The sequence below is a fragment of the Epinephelus lanceolatus genome, chromosome 9 (assembly GCF_041903045.1).
Source record: "Epinephelus lanceolatus isolate andai-2023 chromosome 9, ASM4190304v1, whole genome shotgun sequence".
Lineage (NCBI taxonomy): Eukaryota > Metazoa > Chordata > Actinopteri > Perciformes > Serranidae > Epinephelus > Epinephelus lanceolatus.
Genome location: NC_135742.1, coordinates 44842892 through 44856939, shown reverse-complemented (window position 1 = coordinate 44856939; position 14048 = coordinate 44842892). Strand labels below are relative to the sequence as shown.

Genomic DNA, 14048 nt, shown 5'->3' with positions numbered 1-14048 from the left:
TCTACAGTACTTTTTTGGCTATTTAAATGTTTCTTGTGAATATCTTCATAAATTGACAAATTGTCATTAATGTATTAGATGTTTATGAAAATATGCATTAATGATATTTTGTCAATTTATTAAAATATTGACTGAAACCATTGAGCTTTTTTTTTTAGGTCTATTAGATGTCTAATAGACGTCTAGTCTAAAAATGGTCTAACAGTGGTATAGAAATGAAAGTTTATTAGACGTCAAAATTTAGACTAGACCTCTAATAGACGTCTAATCAACGTCTAAGTCTATACCTGGGTTTATATTTGGTATAAGCATGAACGTCAGGTGAACGTCTAAAATGTAGACGTCTAAATGTAGACGTCTATTGTACGTGATTTAAACGTCTAAGATGTCTATATATATATACATTGTTTAGACGTCTAGTCTACATTTAGACGTTTAAAAAACTTTCATTTCTATACCCCTGATAGACCAATTTTAGACTAGACATCTAAGGAACATTTAGACATATATTAGACGTATAATAGACCTAAAAATGCTCGGTGGGTAACTTGTGGCCTGAATTGTAACTACAAATTATGTGGAACTGCGTTTTTCTGACACACTTATTTTGTGTGTAGTTTCCCAAAAAACACAGATAGGAGACGGGCATGGGTAGCAGCAGTGAGGAGAAAGGACTTTGTCCCGACTGACTCCAGAGTCATCTGTAGCTGTCACTTCAGACCTGAGGGCTTCGACAGGACTGGGCAGACTGTCCGTTTTAAGGGACGGAGTGACTCCTGTATTCAGTTTTTACCGAGCATCTCTGCAAAAAATAATACCACTGTACACTGTGTATATTTTTTTGTAAACCTGACCTAATAATGTAAACAGTTCTGTGTCCAGGCTCCCATGAGCACTGTGGTGTTATACATATGAGATTAAAGCAAAATTTTGTGTAAACATATGGCAAGCCGTTTGAGCATTTATTCCATATCCTTGATATCAGGTGTCAGTGTCGTTCACTAGTTCGATCATTGTCAGCACTAGTTGGACATTTTGCCCAACTAGTTGAACAAAGAGTCTTACTAGTCACTCTTTTTCAGCAACTAGTGACACTTTTGTCAAACTATTTACACCTTACTAGTTAAACTAATAAAAATATACAAAATACACTTCAACTAGTAAGCATGTCAGCGTCACTAGTTCAACTAGTAAACATTTTAGATCTCAATAGTTAACTAGTGAGCTCAGTAAGGTGTTACTAGTATAACTAGTGAGTATTTCAGCTTCCACTAGTTCAACTAGTAAACATTTTAAGCCCCACTAGTTAACTAGTAAGGTCAATGAGACTTTTTCTAGTTTAACTAGTAAGGTGTAAATCCTTACTAGTCACACTAGTGATGATTTTGGCTCTTACATGTGTAACTAGTGTAAAAAACTTGAGGTTACTAGCAAACTAGTGAGGTGAATAGCTGCTACTAGTTAACAAATCAGAGCTTTTGCAGCTCACTAGTTCACTAGTAAGACTTTAAGCATTACTAGTTCAGCCCAGTGGGCCACTAGTCTGTCAAAAAGCTGACTAGTTTGGATTTTGGTGTCACTAGTATGGCTCTGTGGCTTCACTGGTCAGGCTTAAGTTGTTAGTAGTTTGACAAAAGTGTCACTAGTTGCTGAAAAAGAGTGACTAGTAAGACTCTTTGTTCAACTAGTTGGGCAAAATGTCCAACTAGTGCTGACAATGATCGAACTAGTGAACGACACTGACACCTGATATCAAGGATATGGAATAAATGCTCAAACGGCTTGCCATATGTTTACACAAAATTTTGCTTTAATCTCATATGTATAACACCACAGTGCTCATGGGAGCCTGGACACAGAACTGTTTACATTATTAGGTCAGGTTTACAAAAAAATATACACAGTGTACAGTGGTATTATTTTTTGCAGAGATGCTCGGTAAAAACTGAATACAGGAGTCACTCCGTCCCTTAAAACGGACAGTCTGCCCAGTCCTGTCGAAGCCCTCAGGTCTGAAGTGACAGCTACAGATGACTCTGGAGTCAGTCGGGACAAAGTCCTTTCTCCTCACTGCTGCTACCCATGCCCGTCTCCTATCTGTGTTTTTTGGGAAACTACACACAAAATAAGTGTGTCAGAAAAACGCAGTTCCACATAATTTGTAGTTACAATTCAGGCCACAAGTTACCCACCGAGCATTTTTAGGTCTATTATACGTCTAATATATGTCTAGTCTAAAATTGGTCTATCAGGGGTATAGAAATGAAAGTTTTTTAAACGTCTAGACTAGACGTCTATTAGACATCTAATAGACCTAAAAAAAAAAGCTCAATGGTTTCAGTCAATATTTTAATAAATTGACAAAATATCATTAATGCATATTTTCATAAACATCTAATACATTAATGACAATTTGTCAATTTATGAAGATATTCACAAGAAACATTTAAATAGCCAAAAAAGTACTGTAGACCCAGATTCTCTACAAAGACACCAAACTTTACCTGCAATGCTTACCTTGATACATGGACTCCCAGGATGTTCTGACTATTTTGGCAATGTTGTTTCTCTTTCTGGACCTTTTACAATACATTTATCACGGACTACTTCGCTCTGAGCGGAATAAGATTTTTCCGGGAAGTGGTTGCACGGTGCGTCACGTGACCGTGATACATCAATAAGGTGGCTGCATTTTTGTCAACAGCGCAGGCAACATGGCGGCAGCCAGCGTTACCGAGACGGAGAAAAAAAACACCCGATATTTAATAATCGAATGGAATTTCACCGACCAACTTTGTTGTCGAGTGCTCAGCAGGACCCGGGCTTTCAGATGAACCGAAGATTTTTTGGGATTTATACGTTTTGACCGGATAAGGCGAAAACACCGGTCACGCTACGGTGTAAACAAGGCTACAATGCTACAACGACGAGCTCGACCCATGAAAAAGCAATTGCTGCCTCCCACAGCTGTATTTGGGCACTGCACATAGAAAGAGCTGGCTATTCCATCAGATTATTGTTGTTTGTTTTTTTCTCTCCTAATATTAAAATAAAAAAATATATAATTACAAAACATGGTCTAATTATAGACGTTGAAATGCGGGATATTAGACGTCTACATCTAAACTACACCTTATAACGATTATGGCTATTAAAATGATTTTAGTCCAATGTTTAGAGATCAGTTCTGCAACGTGCAGTTATTATTTTAAATAAACAACTACTGAATAATGGATTAAATTCAATTGTCTAGATTCGGTCTATATCTAGACGTTGAAATGCAGTAGAGATTTAGACATCTAAATCTCGACTATATCTATACTATACTGTATATCGCTCAACGGCTATCATTATTATTTTAGTTAAGTATTTGGAAATCAGTTATGCACCTTACAGTTGTTTTTTTAATTAATAGTTAACGAATAGCTACTGGATTAAAGTGCAACGTCTAAATTCCGTCTAAAAATAGACGGAATCCAGACGGTTGAAATTAGGTCTAAAAAATAACAAGACGTCTAATATGCGTCTATTGCTCAGTGGGAAACCGCATGAAAATCGGTTGAGAATTCAGCGAGTAATGATGATTTTAATCATAAATAATCTCCTGCCTCAATAGACATACATGCATTAGTCAGCGCGGCTCCACCTGGGCAAGATGGCGGCCGCGTTGACATATCGCACCAATGAGGAGCGCCGTTGAATGCGGCATCTACGTATATATATCTATGTATGAAAGGATATAAGCCTCAATATGCACATCGCGGAAACACTTCCTGGATTACTCGACGCACGCTTCGAAGCATCGGCACAGCACGTAACATCACTACTGCATGTTCCAAAAAGGACGTTTTGCTACTGCTGCTTTTCTAAAGACGCCTTGCTACTGCTTTGCACTTTGCTGCGTCATCTACAGACATTTTGCTGATGTCGCCTCAAAGTATCGCTGTGTATGGCTGCTGCTGGACTGCACACAGTGGACTGAATGACTTTTAAACAGGGCTTATTCCCTATGCTTTAATTGTATGTGTGAGTTAAAGCGTGGGTTACACTCCCCTTACTTTTAAGTTAATTGTATAGATTTATTCGGATATTTTCTTTTGTTTATTTAGATTTATTATTTACGGAAGACGAGAACGGCCATTTATTATTCTTTTTTGCACTGTTATCTCGTGATAACGACTTAGCCTATTAATTCGTTATCTCGAGATAACAAAGATTGTTATCTCCTGATAGCCTAATTGTCAAGTCTGATGATTGGTTAATGTGATAGTCCTGATTTCAGCCTACAAGAGCTGCCACTGGTGTCCCAGGGAGGTGAAAATGGCAGATCACATTATTGATCAACGCATCAGGGCGTAGGCTACTTCAGTCAAGGTCTAACACAGGCAGAAATTGCATTGTGTCTTTCTGTTAGAGATGGTATTCAGATTAGTCCTTGTCATTTAAGGAGAAGACTAGCGCTGTTACAACTTCACAGGCGACGGTTAAGTGATCCTGCTCATCGACGGGAAATCACATCATCTGCTATATGTGACGTACATGCCCTTATTTGGATAACACATCATGACGTCGGAATCAGCCTCCCACTGCATTACGCTTTAAAAAAAATAAATGGGGGTGGGGGTTGGATGAATGAATGAGTGACATCATTGTATTTTTTTCCTGCTGCATAGCGCATCGCACATCACCACTCACTAGGCTGCTGACTGGCTGCCATAAGCTACACACAAATAAAACATTAAGAAGTTCTAACAAATGCAAATTTTATTACATTTTTTCCATAAGGAGGCCAACAGTAGAATTCACCACATGACAAAAGCAGACAAGAAACTGTAGTTTGAGCGCTGTCCTTGGTGCTGAAGATGTAAAAACAAACAAATGTCTATACTCCAACACTCACTACCTCTGACATGACGAACCAAGACAGTGTACACAGATAAAAAAACAACATCAGCAGAAAAACTGACCAACAGCAAGCGGCGATCACCATGGCCAAATAACGTCTACTACTACTAACGATTATTAGTTATCATCTCTTGTTTATCTTATTTTGGTTTTGTCTCCTCATTCAATTTCCTTTGACTGAGTTAATTTGAGGGATTTTGTTTCTCTGATATTGTTTAAGTTCTAAGCTAAAAGGGTTATTATTTTGTATATTTCCTTTAGGTTTCTAAATTTGTAAACCTGCCCATTAGTTGTATATTTTTTTTGATTTTTGTTTCTTTATTTTTTTGTTGTTGCTGCAACCCCATTAATTTGTTTTTTCTCCCCTATTTCAGTTGCTGAAGGCCGGTGTGGTGGTGGCAGTGTCTGTGATTGGTGGTGGTGTCGTCCCGTTTTGTGTGCTGTGCTTCCCTGGGGCTGGTTACTTCACTAAGTGTCCGTCACGTGTGTGGGTGATAAGTTGGTTTGCTTTCTTATATTTTGAGGATCACTTCCCCTTCACTGGCACTTGTCCAATCAAACGCCTCAGCTCCTGATTAGGCCCCCCTCTCCTTCCTGTCTGAATGGTTTTGATAACTTAATTATTGTTAAATAAAATTGATTCTTTTTAAAACTTGGAACCACGTCTCTGGCCTCTGAGTAAATGAACCTGTGTGTCCTAAGTGTTTAAAAGGATAATAATTCCCTGGGTGAAATTCCCAGGGTGGCGTTGTCGTGCAACTGTTTAGAGTCTTGAAGTGTATACAGACATATATATATATATATATGTCTATATATGTCTATATATGCCACATGACCATTTTAAATTTTTTGAAACAAAATTTTGTTAATGTTGGAGTGCCATTCCAGGAATACAACTATGGGCCTTACAGGAAAAGTGCATGCACTTTTTTATGAAATACTGTACTATCACTTTTTTTGACATTCTAACACTTTACAAAAACAATAACAGGTCACAGTAATATAGCCTGCATAATAGTATTATATTTAGGGCTGTTAGTGTTAAGAAGTGGTAAGAAGGGAGCCTTTTAGGCATCTGTACCTAGGGGGGCACTGACTCATTATCCCTGGATCAGGTAATGAATTCCTGCATTTAATGAAGGGTATGAGCTCTGTAGCACTACAAACCCCACAGTCAGTATTACATTTTCATTACTCCTTAAAATACATAACACATAAATGACCAGCTCACATAAATGACCAGCTCATATCATTTGCTTACTTTAGTGCAGTGTACCAAGGTCAGGACAGAGCTCTTGTTATCTGGGAGTAAGGACGTGGTAGTTAGGAGTGTGGTTCCAAATCCAACCAAGGGGAGGAAGTGGAACCCAAGATCGGCAGTTCAGGAGGCAGAGGCAGCTCTTAGACATGCAGAGATTGTAGGTAATGTTCAGTTTGGCCGGGGAGGCCTGGGGCTTGGCTCAGGTAAACCGGTATGGAATACAGCAGGCCTCAAAGATAAAAGAAAGCTGGTTGTAGAACAGATACGCAGACAGGAAGAGATAGTAAGGGGTGCAAAGGTAGTGGCCCAGGCTAAACAGGGACAGTGGTTGAATTGGGAAAGTGTAGAGAAGAGGAAGCTTAGTTGGAGGGACCTGTGGAGTATGGAGGAGAATCGTATTAGATTCCTGGTAGGGGCTACATACGATGTGTTACCAACCCCCCAGAACCTAAAACTGTGGGTAAATGAGGACCCATCATGCCCATTGTGTTCACGTACCGCAACTTTAAAGCATATTTTGTCAGGCTGTAAAGTTGGCTTGTCACAAGGCCGATATACATGGCGACATAATCAGGTGTTGAAATGTTTAGCTGCAGGCATCGAAGGGAAACGAAGACAGGTGAATTCAGAAGGTGTTAAGGATAGGGGCTTAGTAATTCAGTTTGTCCGTGAGGGAGAGAAATACAGAAGGGATAAGTTAGTGAGGAGGCAAGGGTGTGGCCGCCTAGAAGGTGCTTGTGATTGGGAAATGGAAGTAGATTTAGGGGGAAAGCTTGTTGTTCCTCAGGAAATAGTCTGTACCAGGCAGAGGCCTGACTTAGTGTTGTGGTCAGTGAGTCAACAGATAGTTTATTTCATTGAGCTGACAGTTCCTTGGGAAGACTCAGTGGAAGAAGCCTATGAAAGAAAAAAGCTTAGATATGCAGACTTAGGAGCAGAAGCTGAGCAGCGAGGATGGAAGACTAGGATTTGTCCAGTGGAAGTGGGGTGTAGGGGATTCATAGCAAGATCAACTGTCTCACTCCTGGGGGAACTCGGAGTGCGGGGACAGAATTTGAGGAAGACAGTGAGGGAAATGTCAGATGAAGCAATTAAATGCAGCCAGTTTATCTATTACAGAAGAAATAATGTCAGCTGGGGGCCAGCAGGGGGAACTACTAAGCAGGGCACATAACTCCTTGAGATCAGGTGGAGAGATCCACTTCCTGTCAGGAGAAATCCAGGAAGAGGAAGTATTTAAGTGTGGGAGTGGCCTATTGGAATCCATTTTGTTTGAGGCCATGCGGCAAGGTGAGTGTGCTTGCTGATCCTGTAAGTCCAGTTAGCTCCTTTAACTTTAGCTTATATTGTAGTTATGCTATGTAGTGTGTGAAATAGAGTATGGTGAATGTGACAGGAAAGCTAGTATCAGCATTGCTTCTGCCTGGAGCTCGCATGTATGGAGCCTGGGTTTGGTTGAAGATGGCAGTGCTGTTTGGGCTGAGAAAGCCATGTGTAAGTAAGAAGGAAATCCAGGAAGAGGAAGGTTATTTAAGTGTGGGAGTGGCCTATTTGAATCCATTTTGTTTGAGACCATGCTGCAAAGTGAGTGTGTTTGCTGATCCTGTGAGTTCATTTATCTCCTTTAACTTTAGCTTACATTGTAGTTATGCTATGTAGCGTGTGAAATAGAGTATGGTGAATGTGCTAGTAAAGGTAGTATCAGCATTGCTTCTGCCTGGAGCTCGCATAAACGGAGCCTGGGCTTGGTTGAAGTTGGCAGTGCTGTTTGGGCTGAGATCACTGTCCAGCCTCCTGGAGGTGTCATTGTTGTGAGGGCTCGTCCTGGGGAGGTAGACTGTACAGCCTAACCCGGCGGGGGAGTGTGATAGCCTAACAAGGCTTCCTTCCCTGGGTCTACCTCCTCTGTGGTAGTATAGGTAAGGTAAAGGAGGTTGTTCGGTTAGTGTGGGGAGCAGTGAGACCTGGCATTAGGGGAGTGTCTCTGGGACGCCAGAGATCACTGTCTAGCCTCCTGGAGGTGTCGTGGGACTAACTAGACGAAACACCGGTGAAAGGAGGTTCCCACCCGATGACCCCAAAGACATGCTAGTTATCACTGCTCACGGGTCTGTATAGTTAAGCCTTGCCATAATAGCTTATCGTAGGGCTTAGGAGGATTATTCACTGAGCGCTGATCCCTTTTTTTTTTTTATTATTATTATTAGAGCACAAACTTCTTGTGTTTATTTGAATTCATTTATTACAAACATTTCTAACAGCTTGTTATGTCATCACAGTTATTTGCATAAACAGAGAGTGATTCATCCTGTGATTAGTTAAAATTACTGACAATTAGAATTCTTTTAATATACTTTCACTTAACATTTTAATTTCAGTCCAATGAAACTTAAATCCTTGAGTAATCAAAGTAAAAGTATGGCTAAAGCAGAACCACCTCCAACTCAAAGGGTCATTCCAAAGTATCAGGTTTTGAGTCAGGTCAGTATGTGTTGCTGCATAAAGCTTCAGGTTCAGCTTCAATTATTTCAAATGCAATTTATTTTTTTTAAAAAAAACTCTCTTTTTCTTGTGCCAGATATCTGCATCCATGTATGTTATGTGCACCAAGACAGGCAATGCCCAGTGCAGATTTCACAAGCGAACCATCAGTGGTGGATGAAATAAAGCAAAAATAGAGCCTTGGGTCCAAGGTTGAACTGTGGTGCTAATAAGCACTTACACATTTTGGGTTCAGGTCTTAAAGAAGTGATTACACATTTCAGAGAGCTGTCAGATAAGGCAATTTCATTTCTGTGCAGAAATAGGAAGCTATTTTCTGCAGTGGGTTAGCTGAAAGTGAGAAAACAGTTTTGCACAAAACAGTCATACAGGTTTTATACTCCTCTGTTTTTGTACAGACTAGACAAATAAAATATAACATGTTGATAAGTGAGCTTTAGAGGTGCTGGTGGGTGGATTTTGTCAGGCCAGGATCAGGCTCACCAGTCTTTATGCCGTGCTACGCTGTTAGCTGTTCACATTTACCATACAGACATGTCTGGTATCAGTATTGATCTTTCATCTAAAATTTGACAAGAAAGCCAAAATGTCGGACTATTCTTCTACATGTGGGTGCAGGCCAGGGTGTGTTTGGTAGTTTTATGCCTGTGCAGAACTCTGCAGGGAAATCTAAGTCACCAGGCATGCACTGTGAACAGTTAAGGAACTAGTTTGTATAGTTTTTTTTTAGAGTTCACTGTCACTTAATCTGAACATGGTTTTTCCTAGGCTGCTCATATCAGAGTTATAGCGCAACACTCCACGTTACTGATTTGCAGTTATTTCTGAATCACTTCTGTTTGGACCATCTCTCTGCCTAATCCTCAAAGACTGGAAAGCATCTCGAAAATTTTGCGAACCAAAACAGTACAACAGTGGATCCAGGCAGCTGTTCACTCCTGCTAAAATCCAGGATGCATAATACGCTGTCTCGATCTGCTGAAGAACACTGCATTGTCGTGGGTAGTATTTTTTTAGTACCACTGCTATAGTTCGTACCACGTTCAGAGGCAGGAAACACAGCCCAAATATCACCAGACACATGCCGATCATCCTCTGAGATTTCAGTTTGACTTTCAGACCTTTAGCCGTGCTGATGTTGAGGCGAGTTAAGGTGTTCGCCAGGCGGCCATAACAAACAGCTGACACAAGGAGAGGGAGTAGAAAACCAAAGATGAACAAGATGAAGTTAATGACAAAGTAGATGTTTGTCAGGTTCCTCTGATGGATGGAGAGGCACTGACTGTTACTGCCCTCTTTACTTGGAGGAAGCATGAAAGCGTAGATCAGAGCCTGGATCAGTAGCACAGACCAAACTCCTGCACAGAGCTTCTTGACAAACTCCTTCCGTTTCATGCAGGAGCTTCTGTTGAAGTGCACCACAGCTGTGTACCGATGGATGCTGATGAGAGTGAGGAATATGGTGCTGCCGTAGAAATGTGAACTGAGCAAGGCAATCTTGACTTGGCAAAGGAACAGTCCAAATGGCCAGTCATTGCCCATAGCAAAGTACACCGCTATCATGGGAGTGACTGGGGTGGCAATGGCATCACTGAGGGCCAGGTGGAACTGCAGTGTGGTTCCAGAGGTCCAGCAGGGCAACCGGCAGCAGAAGACCCAGAGGCTGAAGGTATTGAGGAGGAAGCCCAGGAAGAAGACCAGGCACAGGAGGACAGTGCTGGACACGTGCTGAGTCTCCCCCAGACAGAATCCAGAGTCATTGCTGCCGTTCCCGGGCTGTGAGGAAACCACCATCTTCTCAAAGATTTCCTTTTTTTTTTCTTAAACCTGCAGGAAAAAATATCAGACTTCATATCATAGATGTAACTTTTTCCATATTAAATCCATAAAGAGATAGCTATACATTTTTTATGTTTATGTATCAAACTCAATACAGGCTTACCATCCCAACAACAATAACAATGCTAGAGGTGTACACATAATAATACATTAATAAATAAATTTAAAATAAATAAATAGAAATTAATTTTAAAAATGAAATAAAACAAAAAAGTCATCAAAGATCAAATTCATTACACAATGCAATGTGTCCAGGTAGGATTTTAAGGACATGAAGGCAGTAAAGTTGTTCTTCTGTTTTGCAGATGACATGGAATTTTGCTAATACATTTTTTTTGATACTTTTATTGCAATAAATTCATGTTGCATTTTACAACTACATTCCATTCAATATTTACATGTTTATTGCAATTTCTTTCTTTTTCTTCTTTCTTTCTCTTTTTTCCCATACATAATATATATCACCCAGTGAAACAAACTGTTTTCATCTTTGTCCAGATACATGCATACATACATTCTTATCTTATCTGCACCTCTGTATGCTTACAGTCACGAGCATAAAAATGTGCACATATGTATACACATTCAGATTTAATACAAAGATGAGAAGCAAAACCAAGGCACAAACAAACAAAAAAAAAGGTGTGTGTGTGTGTGTCTGTGTGTCTGTGTCTGTGTGTGTGTGTGTTCCTGTGTGAATGTGAATGTACTTCTCCACAAACCGTTCACAATACAATGATCATGTTTGTCTTATTCATAAAATTCATTATTTAATTCATTTGATTCATTAATGGCCTCATAGCTCGTCCACTTAATCCATTGTCTTCTGTGCTCGGATTCTTCATTTCTAACTCTATAACTTACCCTCTCCATTTCATAAATCTCTTATAGTTCATTCATTCATCTTCTAACCGCTTCATCCTCTTGAGGGTCGCGGGGGGGCTGGAGCCTATCCCAGCTGACATCGGGCGAGAGGCAGGGTACACCCTGGACAGGTCGCCAGACTATTGCAGGGCTGACACACATCAACCATTCACGCTCACATTCACACCTATGGACAATTTAGAGTTATCAATTAACCTAGTCCCCAATCTGCATGTTTTTGGACTGTGCGAGGAAGCCGGAGTGCCCGGAGAGAACCCACGCTGACACGGGGAGAACATGCAAACTCCGCACAGAAGGGCTCCCACACCCGGGATCGAATCGGCAACCCTCTTGCTGTGAGGCGAGAGTGCTAACCACCACGCCACCGTGCCACCTCTTATAGTTAATAGTTAGTTTTTAATTGATGGACTTCCAGATTTTAGCCACATCCTCGTGATCTGTTTCATAGCTGCAGTCCTCAGAATTCTATAGAGATACTGATCTCTTTCCTGCAACAGCTCAGGTGGAGATTTTCCTAGAATAATTTGCATAGGATTCATTGCTTTTTTTATTTGAAATATACTCATGATAGTTGTTATAACTGAGTGCCAAAATAATTTTAATACAGGACAGAAAAAGAAAATATGTGAGTGGTTTGTCTTTGTCTCCCTGCACTTTCTAATACAGTTTTAAGAGACATTTCATTATATAGTAAAAATACAAAATAATGAAAACTCAGTATTATATATTGAGGTTTTTGTTTTTATCATATTCAGTATCAAAAGTTATTTAGACCATAACAAAAGTTTGTCTCAAAAAAGATGAGTTATAACATTGAGGTTGATTATAATACAAAAAAATGTATTGAATTTAATGCAACCTGGCTGAGCTATTGCCACCATTCACTTTAGGCATGTTATGTTTAAAAAATCCACTAGGCATCTCTGTGTCTATAATTAGTCTGCCTTTTCAGTTCACCTCCCTAAAGGAAGTTAGAAACAAAGAAAGTCACTTAAGACATGAGGGCTCTGTGTGGTGGGAGTTTAAAAGACAGATTTTTTTTCTTTCTGTTTTACAGTTACCATGAAGGGCCATCTCAACCGTTTGGTAGAGGCCTATATTTAAAAACTGTTAGAAAACAAACATTGATCTTATCATTGCCCCAAGGAAATAAAAAAAATGCTGGGAAAAAAATTATATTGCTTTTTTCTTCGTGAGGACATTACAGGGTTAATATTCTCTTGCACTGTTTCTCCATCTGAATAAATTTGCTTAGGCAGACACTGTGGAGAAACCATATTGCTGTGACCGTTTTTTTCCTCAAAGCATCTGAAGTATCATCAGTATGTCTACACTGGAGAAAGGCCTCATACCTGCAACAAGAGGTGTTATATTCAGGGAATTAAAAGATTCATCAGCAGACTCATACTGGACAGAAGGCTTACACCTGTGAGCAGTGTGGGAGGAGTTTCACTACACGTGACACTATAAAGAATCATCAGAACCTTCATACTGGAGACCAAACTGAGCTGTGTAAAGCGTGTACCTCAACTATCTGGATCTCTTAGCTGTTAAAAAAATCGGTAACACTACATAATACAGCCCGCGACTTAGAGCGTACCTACCGCTCACTTAGAGCGTACCTACCACTCACTTTGCACCTAATTTAACAGAAGTACTGCGTAACTCTCGCTCACCCCCCCGCCCCATTTCCCCCATGTTTTACAGTATAACTAGGCTGCTTCTTAGCGCGTAACTCCCGCTGACTTATGTCCTACTTTACACCAACTTCCACAGAAGTACAGAGTAACTCTTGCTCACTTCCCCCACTATTTCCCCCGTGTTTTACAGTATAACTAGGCTGCGTCTTAGAGCGTAACTCCCGTACAATTATGTCCTACTTTACACCAACTTAGAGTAACTCTTGCTCACTTTCCCCCGCTACTTTCCATGTGTTTTACAGTATAACTAGGCTGCGTCTTAGAGCGTAACTCCCGTACAATTATGTCCTACTTTACACCAACTTAGAGTAACTCTTGCTCACTTTCCCCCGCTACTTTCCATGTGTTTTACAGTATAACTAGGCTGCGTCTTAGAGCGTAACTCCCGTACAATTATGTCCTACTTTACACCAACTTAGAGTAACTCTTGCTCACTTTCCCCCGCTACTTTCCATGTGTTTTACAGTATAACTAGGCTGCGTCTTAGAGCGTAACTCCCGTATAATTACGTCCTACTTTACACCAACTTCCACAGAAGTACAGAGTAACTCTTGCTCACTTCCCCCACTATTTCCCCCGTGTTTTACAGTATAACTAGGCTGCGTCCTAGAGCGTAACTCCCGTACAATTACGTCCTACTTTACACCAACTTAGAGTAACTCTTGCTCACTTTCCCCCGCTACTTTCCATGTGTTTTACAGTATAACTAGGCTGCGTCTTAGAGCGTAACTCCCGTACAATTATGTCCTACTTTACACCAACTTAGAGTAACTCTTGCTCACTTTCCCCCGCTACTTTCCATGTGTTTTACAGTATAACTAGGCTGCGTCTTAGAGCGTAACTCCCGTACAATTATGTCCTACTTTACACCAACTTAGAGTAACTCTTGCTCACTTTCCCCCGCTACTTTCCATGTGTTTTACAGTATAACTAGGCTGCGTCTTAGAGCGTAACTC

General features: G+C 40.4%; 1 protein-coding gene across 1 annotated transcript; it reads right to left on the bottom strand.

Moving 5' to 3' along the window:
* Positions 1-7716: 7716 nt before the first annotated feature.
* Positions 7717-12725, bottom strand: LOC117253090 (P2Y purinoceptor 4). Its single transcript, XM_033620437.2, has one exon. The coding sequence runs from the start codon at positions 10460-10462 to the stop codon at positions 9473-9475; it is 990 nt and encodes a 329-aa protein (XP_033476328.2). The 5' UTR covers positions 10463-12725; the 3' UTR covers positions 7717-9472.
* Between the last annotated feature and the right edge of the window lie 1323 nt (positions 12726-14048).

Coding starts and splice junctions, on each gene's coding strand:
- LOC117253090 (XM_033620437.2), bottom strand. CDS start 10,462: ATGGTGGTTTCCTCACAGCCCGGGAACGGCAGCAATGACTCTGGATTC.